Genomic DNA, 11,761 nt, shown 5'->3' with positions numbered 1-11,761 from the left:
ATTGCATCACCTTTGCCACAGTGCTTACTGTAGACGTTCCACGTCCACCCACTTCGCCCGATGCGACTACAGCTATGTACTCGACTCAAAATGGTGGCGTCGCCATGTTGAATTTTCCATCGAAACAGTTCCGTGCCTTGTCCCTGCATTCCCGACACAGCGGGCGGCCCTTATGAAACGAATGGGGTCATCGTGAACAAGGCAAGCGGAGCGTCACTTCGTTGGTGGACGGCTGGGCGAAATCAAGCAATATCCATCGGTATTATTCTTAAGCCCTCACAGCGCACACTGCGCTACTTAAGCGCACGGGCGAGGCGGGATCGCGTGTTGGTGCTGCACGATTCGAATTTGGTCGATCGTTTGTTGCATCAACGCCAAACGACTCTTGAGCTCACGCGATTCGTCCTGCAGATCCCGCGCGACGTGTCGAAGGCGCCGAAGCTCTTCGACATCGAGTGTCGACTCTTTCCCCGGACGTGCAACGTAGCCAACGAAGGCGCCGCCGAGGAATCCCCACAACGGACCTTTGTACCGGTGTTGTCCATGGAATTCCCCAGACGAAAAGCTCTTGAACTTTCGTTCCATGTCGTTGAGTCGATTCGCCCACTTGAGTTCACCGTGGGGGGGTGGCGGTGTCGGACCGTGGTGCCCAGGGGCGGCTTCGGCGGGTCCTTGGGGGGTTCCCGAGTTGAATCGTCGAGCAGGTGTCTTTGTACGACGCAAGTGCACAGCGCATCGACGAAGGGCTGTGGACATGGCTCAGTCGGTGCTTGGCGGATTGTGGGACGTTTGAAAAGTGACCCATGTGACGGTCACTGGATCGCGCCATGAGCAAATCGGACGCGAGACCACCATTCCAGTCTTGGAATGCGTGTTTCTGGTCCATGACCATCATTCGCCGGGGAATGAAGGTCGTCCTTCCAATCACGCTTGTGTCGACGGGCGATGCGCGCACGACCACACGCCGTTCTTGAATGGTTGCCGATGTGCTGAAGGGTTTACAAGTTTGGCACCATATTCGTACCGACACAGCGGATGTCTAGACTCCCAGCAGCACTCCTCCACGCGAAACAAAAACGGAAGCACTTCGATAGTGTTTGGAATACATGTTAACGCGACCACTCTGGATACCTTGGAGTTGTGAATGGCTGGTCCAGTTCTTGTGGCGCCAGTTTTTCATCCCCTTTCCCATGGCTTGCGCAAAAACTGCTGCACTTCGTTCATGCGGTCGCTTCATGGCTCGGCGTGCTAGGGGACGAACGCGATCGATTGTCCGTGGCTCCATGGCTTCGTGGGATAATTTGCAGTGAGAATGTGTCAACTATAAGGCTGTGTCTTCTTGCCATGTCAGAGGTACACCAGAGAATGCCATCGCTTGGGTGGATTTTCACATGCCGACAGATCTCCCTCCGATTACATTCTGCGACGTACGAAACAAGGAGATATCGAATTCGAATACGCCTTGGGAATTGTTGGCGTCTTCAATTACTTTGCTAGCCCTCTGATGTTTCAGCCTTGGACGACTTGGTCTTCGTTGCAACAGCTCGCATGAACGACAAAAGGTCATCCATGCTGTCCAAGTCCTCCTCTGTCATCGATTGTCGATCCGAGTTTTCTTCCACTTCCTTCGCTATAGTGTCGCAAAGCGCCCCGATAAATTCCATGTAGCGCTCCACCTTTTCTCCATACGAATCAGCGATCTGCACATCACGCTCCAACTTGCGCTCCACCTGCACAAACAACCTCTTTTTTTAGCCCAAGGCAAAGGAGGCGTGTCAGGACGAATGGTAAGTAGCAACCTCTTGGAACGCCAGCATTCGTTGATCCGATCGTTGTTTCCTGACCGCTGCTTCATCGATACGCCTGGAGTCCAATGTAGTAACGAGTCCCCGTGCTATCAAAACAGTTCGCTTACGAAGGGGGCATCGGGGGAGGGACCCAACTCAACATGGCCAAATTGAGTTGGTTCACTGCTTCTTGAATGGATGCGATTTGGATCTGCAAGACTCGCGACTGTTCTTGCAATTCCGTCGCCAGCGATTTCATGCGATGCACTGCATCGTTATCGAACGTAGAGCGCCTTGAATGCAGCGCTGCTCCAACGACGCCTCCAAGAACGAAACCAATCACGGAACCCTTGCCGATCCATTTGCAACCATCCGTGCCTTGGAGTCGTGCAGCCAACAATTCGTATTGCTGTTCATACTTGTTCAGTCGGCGCGCCCAGATCCCTGGAGGGGGTGGCACTGCCCCTGGCGCGGATCCTTGCGCAGCTGGCCCACACGAAGTGAAATGGCGGGCTGCTGAGCGCTGCATGACAACTACCGATCGGCGGAACACGAAAGCCATGTCGTCGAAATGGCCCGTACACTCCAAGTGGGAACCAAATTTGGATGTGGACCAGCGAGAACTTCATTCCGCCCCCGAGTGATTGTCGTTGTCGTCGATCGAAGTCGTCCACCACAACAGCGACCAACATTGGACACCAGAATGCATGTTTGATGACCAGCATTGTATGACAGAATGCATGTTGCACGACCCTGTGGAGCAACTTGGGCACTTTGCATCTTGATCGCAGCCGCGTTCAAGAGTGCGTTGGGCGATCCAGAGCGATCTTTCGTTGCAAACAACCTCGTATCTATATGCAACGTGCACTTCGCCCTATCATGGGGGCCATCAAGGCCATGCGCATGAAGGCCCCGCACCCTCGTTGCAGCCCGTTCTCCACCACCACATCGCCTATTCCTCCACCTGCCGGTCCCGCGTACCACAATCACTATTACTATTCAAAGCGCGATTCGCCGCGCTCCGCGTGGTTTTGGACAATTGCCGCGGGTGCGCTAGGGTACTGTGTCATGTCGAGACGTGACCCGCGTTGCAAGATGGAACGGCGCGTCGATCGGGTATTTCGTGACGTCGAATCCCAACATCGTGACCTCAAGAATGACTTGATGCGCATTCAATTATCTCTTGAGCAAGTCCGTGGCCAATCGGTGGTCCACCGTCCGTCGTTGCAGGAGATTTACTTGCGACAGCAAATGGAGGCCCAAGCCAATCGAACTCAATAAAACAAAGTTGGGGTCCATCCTGTACTTTGCAGAGTACCTTCAAAGATTTCTTGGCGAGTGGCAAACCGATTCGGTACGTACCGCCGCTCGTTTCATATCGGTTGGCATGGACAAGTCACTACCACAGGCCTGTGAACGAAATGGGCAGATTCCTTGGACTACCTCGGCGAACGAGGGCCCGAATCCCCCCAATGGAAGGAACACTTGGCCAGCAACAATATGTACGCTGTCGCAGGCCGAATTGATCCAGTTTGAGGAATACACGGTCGCAAAGTACTCCATACGCTGCATTTCCGATGCTCATGTTGCTCATACTTAATAGAGGTGTAAGCTGGGCAGGTTCATGACCAATGCAACTTGCTACTTGCATTGAAATGCCGCCATGCCTTGCTCCCACACGTCCCACGTGAGGCCGTCAGGACAGTAGATGGACGTAACTCCGATGGCAGAGATATCTCGAATGTTGCTGTACTCGTTGTCGAAGAAGAGCATGTCGCTGAAAGCAACGCCGCTGTCATCGGCCAGTTGCTTGAAGTGCACGCGCTTGTTGGTCGGGTAAATGGCTTGGTACTGCACGAGGTTGGCCAGGGTTTCGCATTTGGAATTTAGACCTTTTCGACGCTGCATCGTCTTCTCTGACGTGGACAACGCCTGAAGTACGTCAGGAACGACGCTTCACGAAGGGCAGTGTACCTTGAACTGGACCAAGATCAAATCCATGCACTCACAAGCCCATTCAGGATACGTAGTACGAGATGCGACCGCCACACACGTTTCTGCAAACTCAGTGCCAAACGCAATCTCTTGGAGCACAGGATGTACCGCGTCGAACAAATGCACCTCCTCGCCGTCGCGAGCGGTCACCACACCCTTGGCGCTACGGCGGAACGGGGCGCCAGCCAGCTCGTACATTTCAGGATACCACAAGGTAAAGTCCAAGTCGAACACGATGAGCTTGGGCACGCGAGTCCATGGCCTCGTCGCGGTTGTGGCCATCGGGTTTCGTCGGTGCTCGATGGAAATGTTGTCGTTTCGGTTTTGACCAAAATTTGTGGAAATTTCGATGGCAAAATCACCAAAAGGTCCATTTGTTTTGACAACCCTCACCATCATCCGGATAGGAGTTTGGCACCCACACTTTGGTATACATTTCAACAGTGTCGTCAATCAGCGAATAACGTCTCAATTCGATTGTTCTCTCTCTCTCTGATGGCATGGCTTGTTGTGAGCAGGGCTGGAAACAAACAATATGGAAACGTGAGGGTGAGCTAGTATGCAGCAGCATTCGCGAGCTCTAGCTCGCCAAAACCCACGGAAGAAGGTTAAACGATTGAAAATTTCACACTATTGTATTACTGCTCCTGTGAATAAAAATTGGTTAGCCATCCGGATACCTGCTTTACCGCCGTCGACAGCCCTCAGAATTCGTCGACTGCCACACCGACCATGCAGCTCCTCGAAGTCCCGACAATCAACATGCTCTCGTTCGTGATGTTCTCGCTGGCGTGTGTCGTGGCTGTGGCAGTCGTGATCAAGCTGCGTGGGATGCCGTCGCGTGCGAGGGCAGAGACGTGGATTCTGGAAGAGGACGAGGAAGAGGACGAGCAACTGCTCGCCGCGGTCTCGGCGACCACGACCGTGCGGCGTTCAACCACCAAGAAAGCACACGAGCCGGCGTTCTTTTATCCAGTCTTAGACGAATCGTTGGCATGGTTTGAGCGATGGCGTCAGGCCAAGTGTCAGTGCTCCAAGCCTTCGACAACGTACGTTACTGCGGGCAGAATCTCCTCAGTCACGGTCTGAACGCGTCGCACGACGTCGGGCTTCTTGACTGGCATGATGCGGCTTGGGTTGAGGGTGAATATGGAAGAAGACGACTTGTCTGGCATGGACGACGTCACGGCTTTGGTGAGCAGTGCGACCCACTGGGCTTTGTCTGCCAGCGACAACGCCATGAACGTGACCATGTCGCGTGGCTGGTTGTTGCCGCCGACATCAAGTTTGAATTCCCACGGCGTCGCCGCGTTGTCTGGCCATTGCACCACCCGCATGCCAAGCTTGAGTTTCCATTCGAACGCTTGAACGTCGCCAACGTGGGAACTGTCGCTGCGCTCCCCTCGACTTAGTCGCAGCGTCGTCCCGCGCAACTCGGCCACCATGTGCACCATGGCGATGGCTCCTTGGTTGGTGAAGACTCGAACGGCGAGTTTGCCCACCTTGGTCGCTGTTGCCGAAGCTGGGGGAAGCCGTGGCTGTCGTCCATCGGATGTCTTGACCGGCCGCAAACGATTTTTGGTGGCGGGGGGTGGTGGCTTCCACGGTCTCAGACCAGTGGCTAAGTCAATCGTGGTAGCTGCTGTTCGAGCTGTGATGTGGTGGTTGGCTGCTTGTGGATGTCGTGGCCGCCCTTGGTCGTTGGCCACCTCCTCGTTCGGAGTCGCATCGATCACGTACTGAAGTACTTGGTATGCTTCGATGTCGATGCGGGGGCCGTTCATGGCAGCCTCCACTTTGTCGACTGTGTCGAGCCGCAGCGTCCGAAATGGGGAATTTACGTCGTACCGTTCCATGTAGTACGCTTCCGTGGCCGCTTGTTCCAAGGTCGCTTCGTCCACGTCGGGCACTTCGGTCGGGAAGAATGGTTTCGCAGCAGGTGTTTGCCTTCGTGGGGCGTTCGTGGATGAACTTGTGTCTGGCTGTATGGTCGACTGTCGTCGGTGGTAGTTCGGTCCGGGATTGCGACTCTTCCAGAACGAACCCATCAACTTGGATGGGACCGATCGTTCGTCCGCCAGTTTGTTGTTGTCGTTCGGATCGTTGGTATTCGTGTACTCTGGCGACTGCACTTGATCGATCTTTTTTCGGGCGGCCTGCACTTCGGCCAACGAGAGCGCCGTTGCCGCGACAACGTCGGTCATCGTCACGTCGTGCTTGGTCAAGTCAATGGGCGGGAGGAACATCTCGGGCTCGCCTGCACTCATCGCCACGTGCGTGCGGGTGTTGAGCACGTTGAGCGCCAGTTGTCGTAGGCGCTAGCAAACCCGCGGCAGATAATCAGGTTGAATGTAAAGGAATGATTGGTATCAACATCAGGAAGAAGCACCCGTGAGAGAATGTATTCCACACAATGGAAGGAAACAATGCAGCAACGTTGAAAGGGACGACGAACACAGTTATTCACGTACGGCGGATTGATCGGCATGATATTGGTCACGCTGTTTGACCTGTCGCTCGAGCCGTCCCAGGTGGTGCTTGGGCATGATTGCTTTGAGAAAGTCGTAGCTGATATGGTACACGATGGTGTTGGCAGTCGCGGCCGACATGCTGAACGTAGCAACGCCAAGGACCCAGATCGAGTGGCCTAGATGCTCGCACAATAATGTGCATCATGGGTTGGAGTGGCCGGACAGTTTGAAACAAGCACGAAGATTGCATACCTTTGGACACTTGAGCAAGAGGAGTTGATACCTGCATGACGTCGACTTGGTCGGTCGTGCCGTTCTTGGCTTGGACAGGCAGGACATTGCCAAGATAGCAAGTGCCCTCTTTGATGACAAAGCACGTGTTCATGTGCGCATGGAGACGGACGACATCTACTCGTTCAACAAGAAGCTTGGGAATCCAGTCGCAAGAATGTGGCGTTTACAGCATGGCACATGGCACACCCAACATCAAGTCCAAACGATACACAACAGACATAAGCCGTTCAAAGTGGTGACTGTACCGGCGCCTTTTTGGTACCCGACGGCTTGTGCTGTGTGATAAATGTGAGCCAGTTTGTCCATGTCGAGGCGGTTGGCCCAGTGCAGTTGCTGGAAAAACTTGATCTCGTGGCGCATCGCGTCGAGTTTGGTAGTGTCCCACAGGTCATGGAACGATTGCGACGCAAACGAAATGAGCTTTGACGAGTCTTCGGCGATGGCCGACAAAGACCTAGCGAATCGTCAATAGCATGTCAACCTGAAAATTCAGTGGAAGAATCCACCGTGTGAGCTGCTCGGTCAGGATTTCAAACTCGCCAAATCCACCACTGCATTTGATCACGTTCAGGCACACATCTTCAAGCTGGGCATGGGGCGAGTACAGGCCAATGGCGCCTGCCACGACTACGTAGTAGCGCTTGGGGGCGTCTCCGGCCTTGAAGACTACAGAACGAAGGCGCATCTCTGTCGATGTAGTGGGGTTTTGCCAAGGGCACGTACTTGTTTCGCCCTTTTCAACTGTGTCGTATCGTGCAGACGCGACGATGGCGGATATCGTAGCGTCCTCCATGCTCTGAAACAACTCCATGTGCGAGAGGTGCTTGATGATCAACTTGATGCGCTGGCTCGCGGCTTGATCGAGCAGGCGCCAGAACTTTGGCTTTTCCTCGGCGCTGTTGGTGGAGCTCAAGATAGTTTCCACGACCTATGAGCACAAAATTCAAATGGCCGGACAGAGGCTTTCTTGGGCCCAGCCCCAGTATTGGATGGCTGCGAAAGCACCTTGTTGTTGGCACGCTTCCAGTGCGCTTTGGCGAGGCTAGGAACGATGTTGACTTCATAACATTTATAGACGTGGGCCTTACATGCGCTTCGAGTGCGAATCGGATTTCTTGGAGCGGGCTGCGACAGCCTCGCGGCGGAGGTTGACAAACGTCTCTCTCGGACATAGCATCACTTCTACGACGGACTCCGCCACGACGTCGTGGAGACTACGAGAGAGGATTAGTGGGCGGACAAATGGTGTCCTGGACTGGCGTTCGCAAAACTCTAGACATACCTGGGCCAGTTCCTCGTAAAAACTACCTCCCCACCCCACACATCCCCTGGCAGTAGTGTGACGATCGGTCGCATTCGATTTGGCATTGCGGACACGTTCCCGCCGTCGTCTTTGCTTGTAGGGAATGGATCCTTGTGCATCAACTGAGCGGACGACGACGTGTGCACCGTCTTAGCCGAGATATTGCTGCCTGGTGATACATCGAGTCGAAGCAAGGACGACCGCTGGCTAGGTAGGGGAACAATCGTGGACGGCTTTTGCCAGAACGGTGTTTGCTTGCTCATCTTTGCGATGGATGGGAGAACTGTCGAGAACCGTCGACCGTCCCGAATCCCCACCGCCGCCAACGTTTTTGAAGTGCTTTTGAAGTTGGACGTAAGGAGTTTCGTAAAGACGTTGGTGTTTTGGTTGGTCGTGGTATGCGGCGCTGTGTTAAGCTTGGGCTGAATCACCGACACAGCCAGCTGGCCAGACACAACGACAACTAAATGCTTGATAAGCTCCCCTGGACGAACAAAAACCAACTTTTAGAGACGGACTCGGCTAGGCGTACGCACCAGCGTGAACGACCACGTCCCCCGGCTGCAATTGCATGCATTTGGTATCCATGACGACTTTGTCTGGGTGGTCGACTGGATACCTTAAATGGGCCAACACTTGCTGAATTTCGTCGGGTGCAAATTGAATCGTTCCGGCCGCGTCCAAGCTGCCAACTACAGAGCATACGGACCATGTCAGCCAAAGCAGAGTGTTCCATGGATGTTTGCCACAAAACACAGTCGGAGAACGAATACCTTGAACGACCAAGTCTTTCATGTTGCGATTCGGCTTGCTCCACTCGACAAGGCGCTGAAGAACTTGTCCAGCATCGTGTTCCGAAATGGCCACGACGGTCGTCTGTGGCGCCGTCACCACCATCGTCATCGGTGCTCTAATACATGGACTCATCAACTTCATGACACCATCGAGCATGTCATCGCAGAGTTGTGTAAGGTGTGGCACAAGAAACTTACCGTCGCATGGCTGTTGCGTCAATGTAACCCGTGCGGCAAGTGTCCCCAGGCTCCAACACATGCACAGGGGTGCCATACATCACGGCGAATGTTTTTTCCATACTGGTCGCGCCGGCAGGACACGTGTTGGCATCGCTCGACACTTGCTCTCGATGCATCGACGGAACATGCACCAACGGATGGGATTGGAACAAGTGCTCGGCTGCTTCGTCGGCGCGATCGCGGCTGTGGCACGCGACTTTTCCTGCCACGACTGACACAAATTCGTCGGTGGCGTTGTCCTCGGCGCACACGAGGTCCCCCACATCCAAGTTCCGCACGCGGAAGTATGGCACGAGCTCCAACATTACGTAGAACGGAAGGTGAGCTAGCACGCGAACGTTTCGAAAGAACTTGGCCAGCTCGTTTACGTCGGCGACAGACGGAGGGGCAGCGTAGCATTCCAATGCGCGGAAACCAGTCGACGGCGCGAACGTCAAGTCGACCGCCAACTCGACGAGGCACTCCATGTAAACTGACGAGGGAAACTTGAGGAGAATCGTGTCGGCGGCTTTTGTTATGGCCACGCGCTGCCGTTTTCGCTTGGCGCCGACCTCATCCACACCAAACATGTCTCCAGGCAGGACGTCGATACCAGGATCCGCGGCGTTCCTACCGGATTTCGAAATCACATTGCAGGTGGTTCAATGCAAGGGCCATGGATGGAGTGACGTACAACTGCACGCGGACAGCGCCGGCCACGACAAAGTAAATGTAGTCAGCGTCACTCGCCTTGTTGTATACGACCTTGTCGATTGGCCAGGGAGGGGCCCCGATCGCGCTCTCGGCCAGACGACGCACGATCCGATCGGGCAGTTGTTGGAAAAAATATTTTCTTTTCAGCCAGGCCTTGAGATCGCACACGTCGCGCCACGTTCGGTCCAGTCTCGTTATCGCTGCGATCGCCTCGAGGTTGTTGTCTGGTACGTGGGTTGCTGCTATGTGCCGGTAGTGGCGGCGGTCCAACAGCACCACGTGCGTCGTCTCTGTTGCGATGAGACTCACGACGTATGGCGGTGACGTGGCTTCAGCGGATTGCCGCGCATCGGTGGCCGCCTCACTCCAGAGATGATAGTCACCGTATGACTCGCCAGCGGTCACTTGGGCAAGCTCGACGCCGTAATGCTTCATCACAGAATTCGTGCCGGCTTCTAACCCAACCGTAAAGGATTGTGATATTCGAGTAAAACACGAACCGATGGCCGTCGCGATGTTGTTGCGGTCGAGCCGAAACGACCCGAGGCGGCCGTTCAGTACCACAATGATATCGTGCGACGTGATTCCTTGGCCCAACACTACAACGCCCATAGATCGATGATCACGTACACGTATACGTTTACGTACACGCCTCATGCTTTCGAAGCTTGCGCTGACGGCAATCGTCGACCAGGCGCAGCTGAAGTGGTTGCGGGAGCTACATGGATGCTCGTGGTGTCAAACTCTTTGGTGGAGCTGCGGTACCTGAGTCATGAACGGAAACGCCGCCAAGAACGAATGCAAGACAGACTTCTCCTCTTGGTGGTGGTCGGCCGAGTCCTACAACGAGCGTCAGGGGCACGCCGCTTCTTCGACGTGGAGGACCTGTACGGCATATACCGAGCTGGTCTTGGCGCCCATGTATGCAGTCGCCCGTTCCATCGTGTCCTGCACAGAGCCGTAAAGCGATATATCGTTGTCCTGTGTGCGGCACACCTTTCGAATGGACACGGCTGTTGTCGGTTCTTGAGCAAGCTTCGACACACCAGAACTCATGCCACGCGACCACCATACTACTGCACATACCACGGAAAACTTTCGGTGGACTGTGTGTTTGGACGCGATATCGGTCAAGCCGCACTCGGCTACGTGGAAACACGTCGACGAGGGGCCCGCGACTTCACATTCGACGACTGTACCTCCTACGAATGAGAACGAACATTACGCTGCAATCGATTCTTTGACATACCAACTTACCGCTGTGGAACGTTGTAACACATTCGCCAAAGTCGAGAGGCTCGTTGGATTCGGCGCAATGCGTGGCCAACCATTGCGGGAACGACGCATCGCGGTTTGTCCGCTGCGAAAATGCGTCACTCTTGTACCCACATAAACTCCCTTCCAGCTAAAGACACGCGTCATTGCATGTGGTCCGAGAAGGTTTAAAAGCGTACGATGATGTGCATGCAAGAATCCCCTGTCACTTCATCGTCCTGGTAGTGAAGCACGTCGCCATCCTGAGCTCTCTACGATGCAAGTTACCGTGAGTATCTCAATCGAGTGCTGTCGTTCGTGCAGCGTTGAGGTAGGGCATCGTGGTGAATGCTGCAGACGAGCGTACCGATACAAAGACCTCTGCAGCCAAATCTACCAACACACCAAAATGAGCGGCCAATGGTGCAGTCGATCGGGGAACGTACATAGCAAAGCGTGAGATGATAAGAATGAAAACAGCTCGCGGTCCTTCAGAAATTGGTACACGATGCGGACGTCGCTGTCGGTTCGGTCGTAAGGTCTAATGCATTGTGAGCACACAAGGGATCGGGGTGGAGAGATCGACGCATGTACGGAATTTCGAGGATGGCGAGCACCACTTTGGTTCTATACTTTTCAAACTTCATCGAGTCCGCCGACGGTCGACTTGGGATGGCTGGCCCACTGCCACCCGTGGTGTCCGCGGCGGTGGCCGTCCCGCCATTGAGTGTCATGAGATGTACAAACTGTTACATGAGGCACTTGAAACCGAACGGCGAAGATACACACACTCTGGATTCCAAGTCTAGATTGTCTTAATTAAAAGCAGTTGATACACACATTTTATCCCGCGCAATGCTTAACTGTCTTTTTAAATTCTCCAAGGCGTTACTCTCCATTCTGAAAATCAAACCAATTCTTTTATCCTGA

General features: G+C 54.3%; 4 protein-coding genes across 4 annotated transcripts; all 4 read right to left on the bottom strand.

Annotated features, from left to right (window-relative positions):
* Nucleotides 1-242: 242 nt before the first annotated feature.
* H310_07371 (hypothetical protein) lies at nt 243-784 on the bottom strand. Its single transcript, XM_008872758.1, has one exon. It carries the CDS (start codon nt 754-756, stop codon nt 298-300), a length of 459 nt encoding a protein of 152 aa, XP_008870980.1. The 5' UTR covers nt 757-784; the 3' UTR covers nt 243-297.
* Nucleotides 785-1,089: 305 nt separating this feature from the next.
* Nucleotides 1,090-2,382, bottom strand: H310_07370 (hypothetical protein). The gene is made up of 3 exons (XM_008872757.1): nt 1,916-2,382; nt 1,800-1,863; nt 1,090-1,730 (listed from the first exon to the last, which is right to left on the bottom strand). Exons 1-3 carry the CDS (start codon nt 2,347-2,349, stop codon nt 1,494-1,496), a joined length of 735 nt encoding a protein of 244 aa, XP_008870979.1. The 5' UTR covers nt 2,350-2,382; the 3' UTR covers nt 1,090-1,493.
* A 185-nt stretch (nt 2,383-2,567) lies between these two features.
* Nucleotides 2,568-4,098, bottom strand: H310_07369 (magnesium-dependent phosphatase-1). Its single transcript, XM_008872756.1, has 2 exons — nt 3,762-4,098; nt 2,568-3,719 (listed from the first exon to the last, which is right to left on the bottom strand). Exons 1-2 carry the CDS (start codon nt 4,062-4,064, stop codon nt 3,429-3,431), a joined length of 594 nt encoding a protein of 197 aa, XP_008870978.1. The 5' UTR covers nt 4,065-4,098; the 3' UTR covers nt 2,568-3,428.
* Nucleotides 4,099-4,500: 402 nt separating this feature from the next.
* H310_07368 (hypothetical protein) lies at nt 4,501-11,565 on the bottom strand (the record flags this gene model as incomplete). Its single annotated transcript, XM_008872755.1, has 25 exons — nt 4,501-6,100; nt 6,254-6,429; nt 6,506-6,661; nt 6,793-7,001; nt 7,054-7,213; nt 7,271-7,475; nt 7,553-7,589; nt 7,636-7,761; nt 7,830-8,334; nt 8,387-8,542; nt 8,624-8,760; nt 8,843-9,493; nt 9,558-10,032; nt 10,078-10,176; nt 10,226-10,295; nt 10,343-10,417; nt 10,463-10,525; nt 10,574-10,612; nt 10,664-10,722; nt 10,777-10,779; nt 10,835-10,982; nt 11,032-11,103; nt 11,199-11,224; nt 11,278-11,372; nt 11,426-11,565. The coding sequence occupies 25 exons, from the start codon at nt 11,563-11,565 to the stop codon at nt 4,808-4,810; spliced, it is 5,175 nt and encodes a 1,724-aa protein (XP_008870977.1). The 3' UTR covers nt 4,501-4,807.
* Nucleotides 11,566-11,761: the final 196 nt, after the last annotated feature.

Source organism: Aphanomyces invadans, assembly GCF_000520115.1.
Source record: "Aphanomyces invadans strain NJM9701 unplaced genomic scaffold supercont1.13, whole genome shotgun sequence".
Taxonomy (NCBI): domain Eukaryota; phylum Oomycota; class Saprolegniomycetes; order Saprolegniales; family Verrucalvaceae; genus Aphanomyces; species Aphanomyces invadans.
Note: the sequence above shows the minus strand (reverse complement) of the source record. Positions and strands in the feature narration are given on the sequence as shown.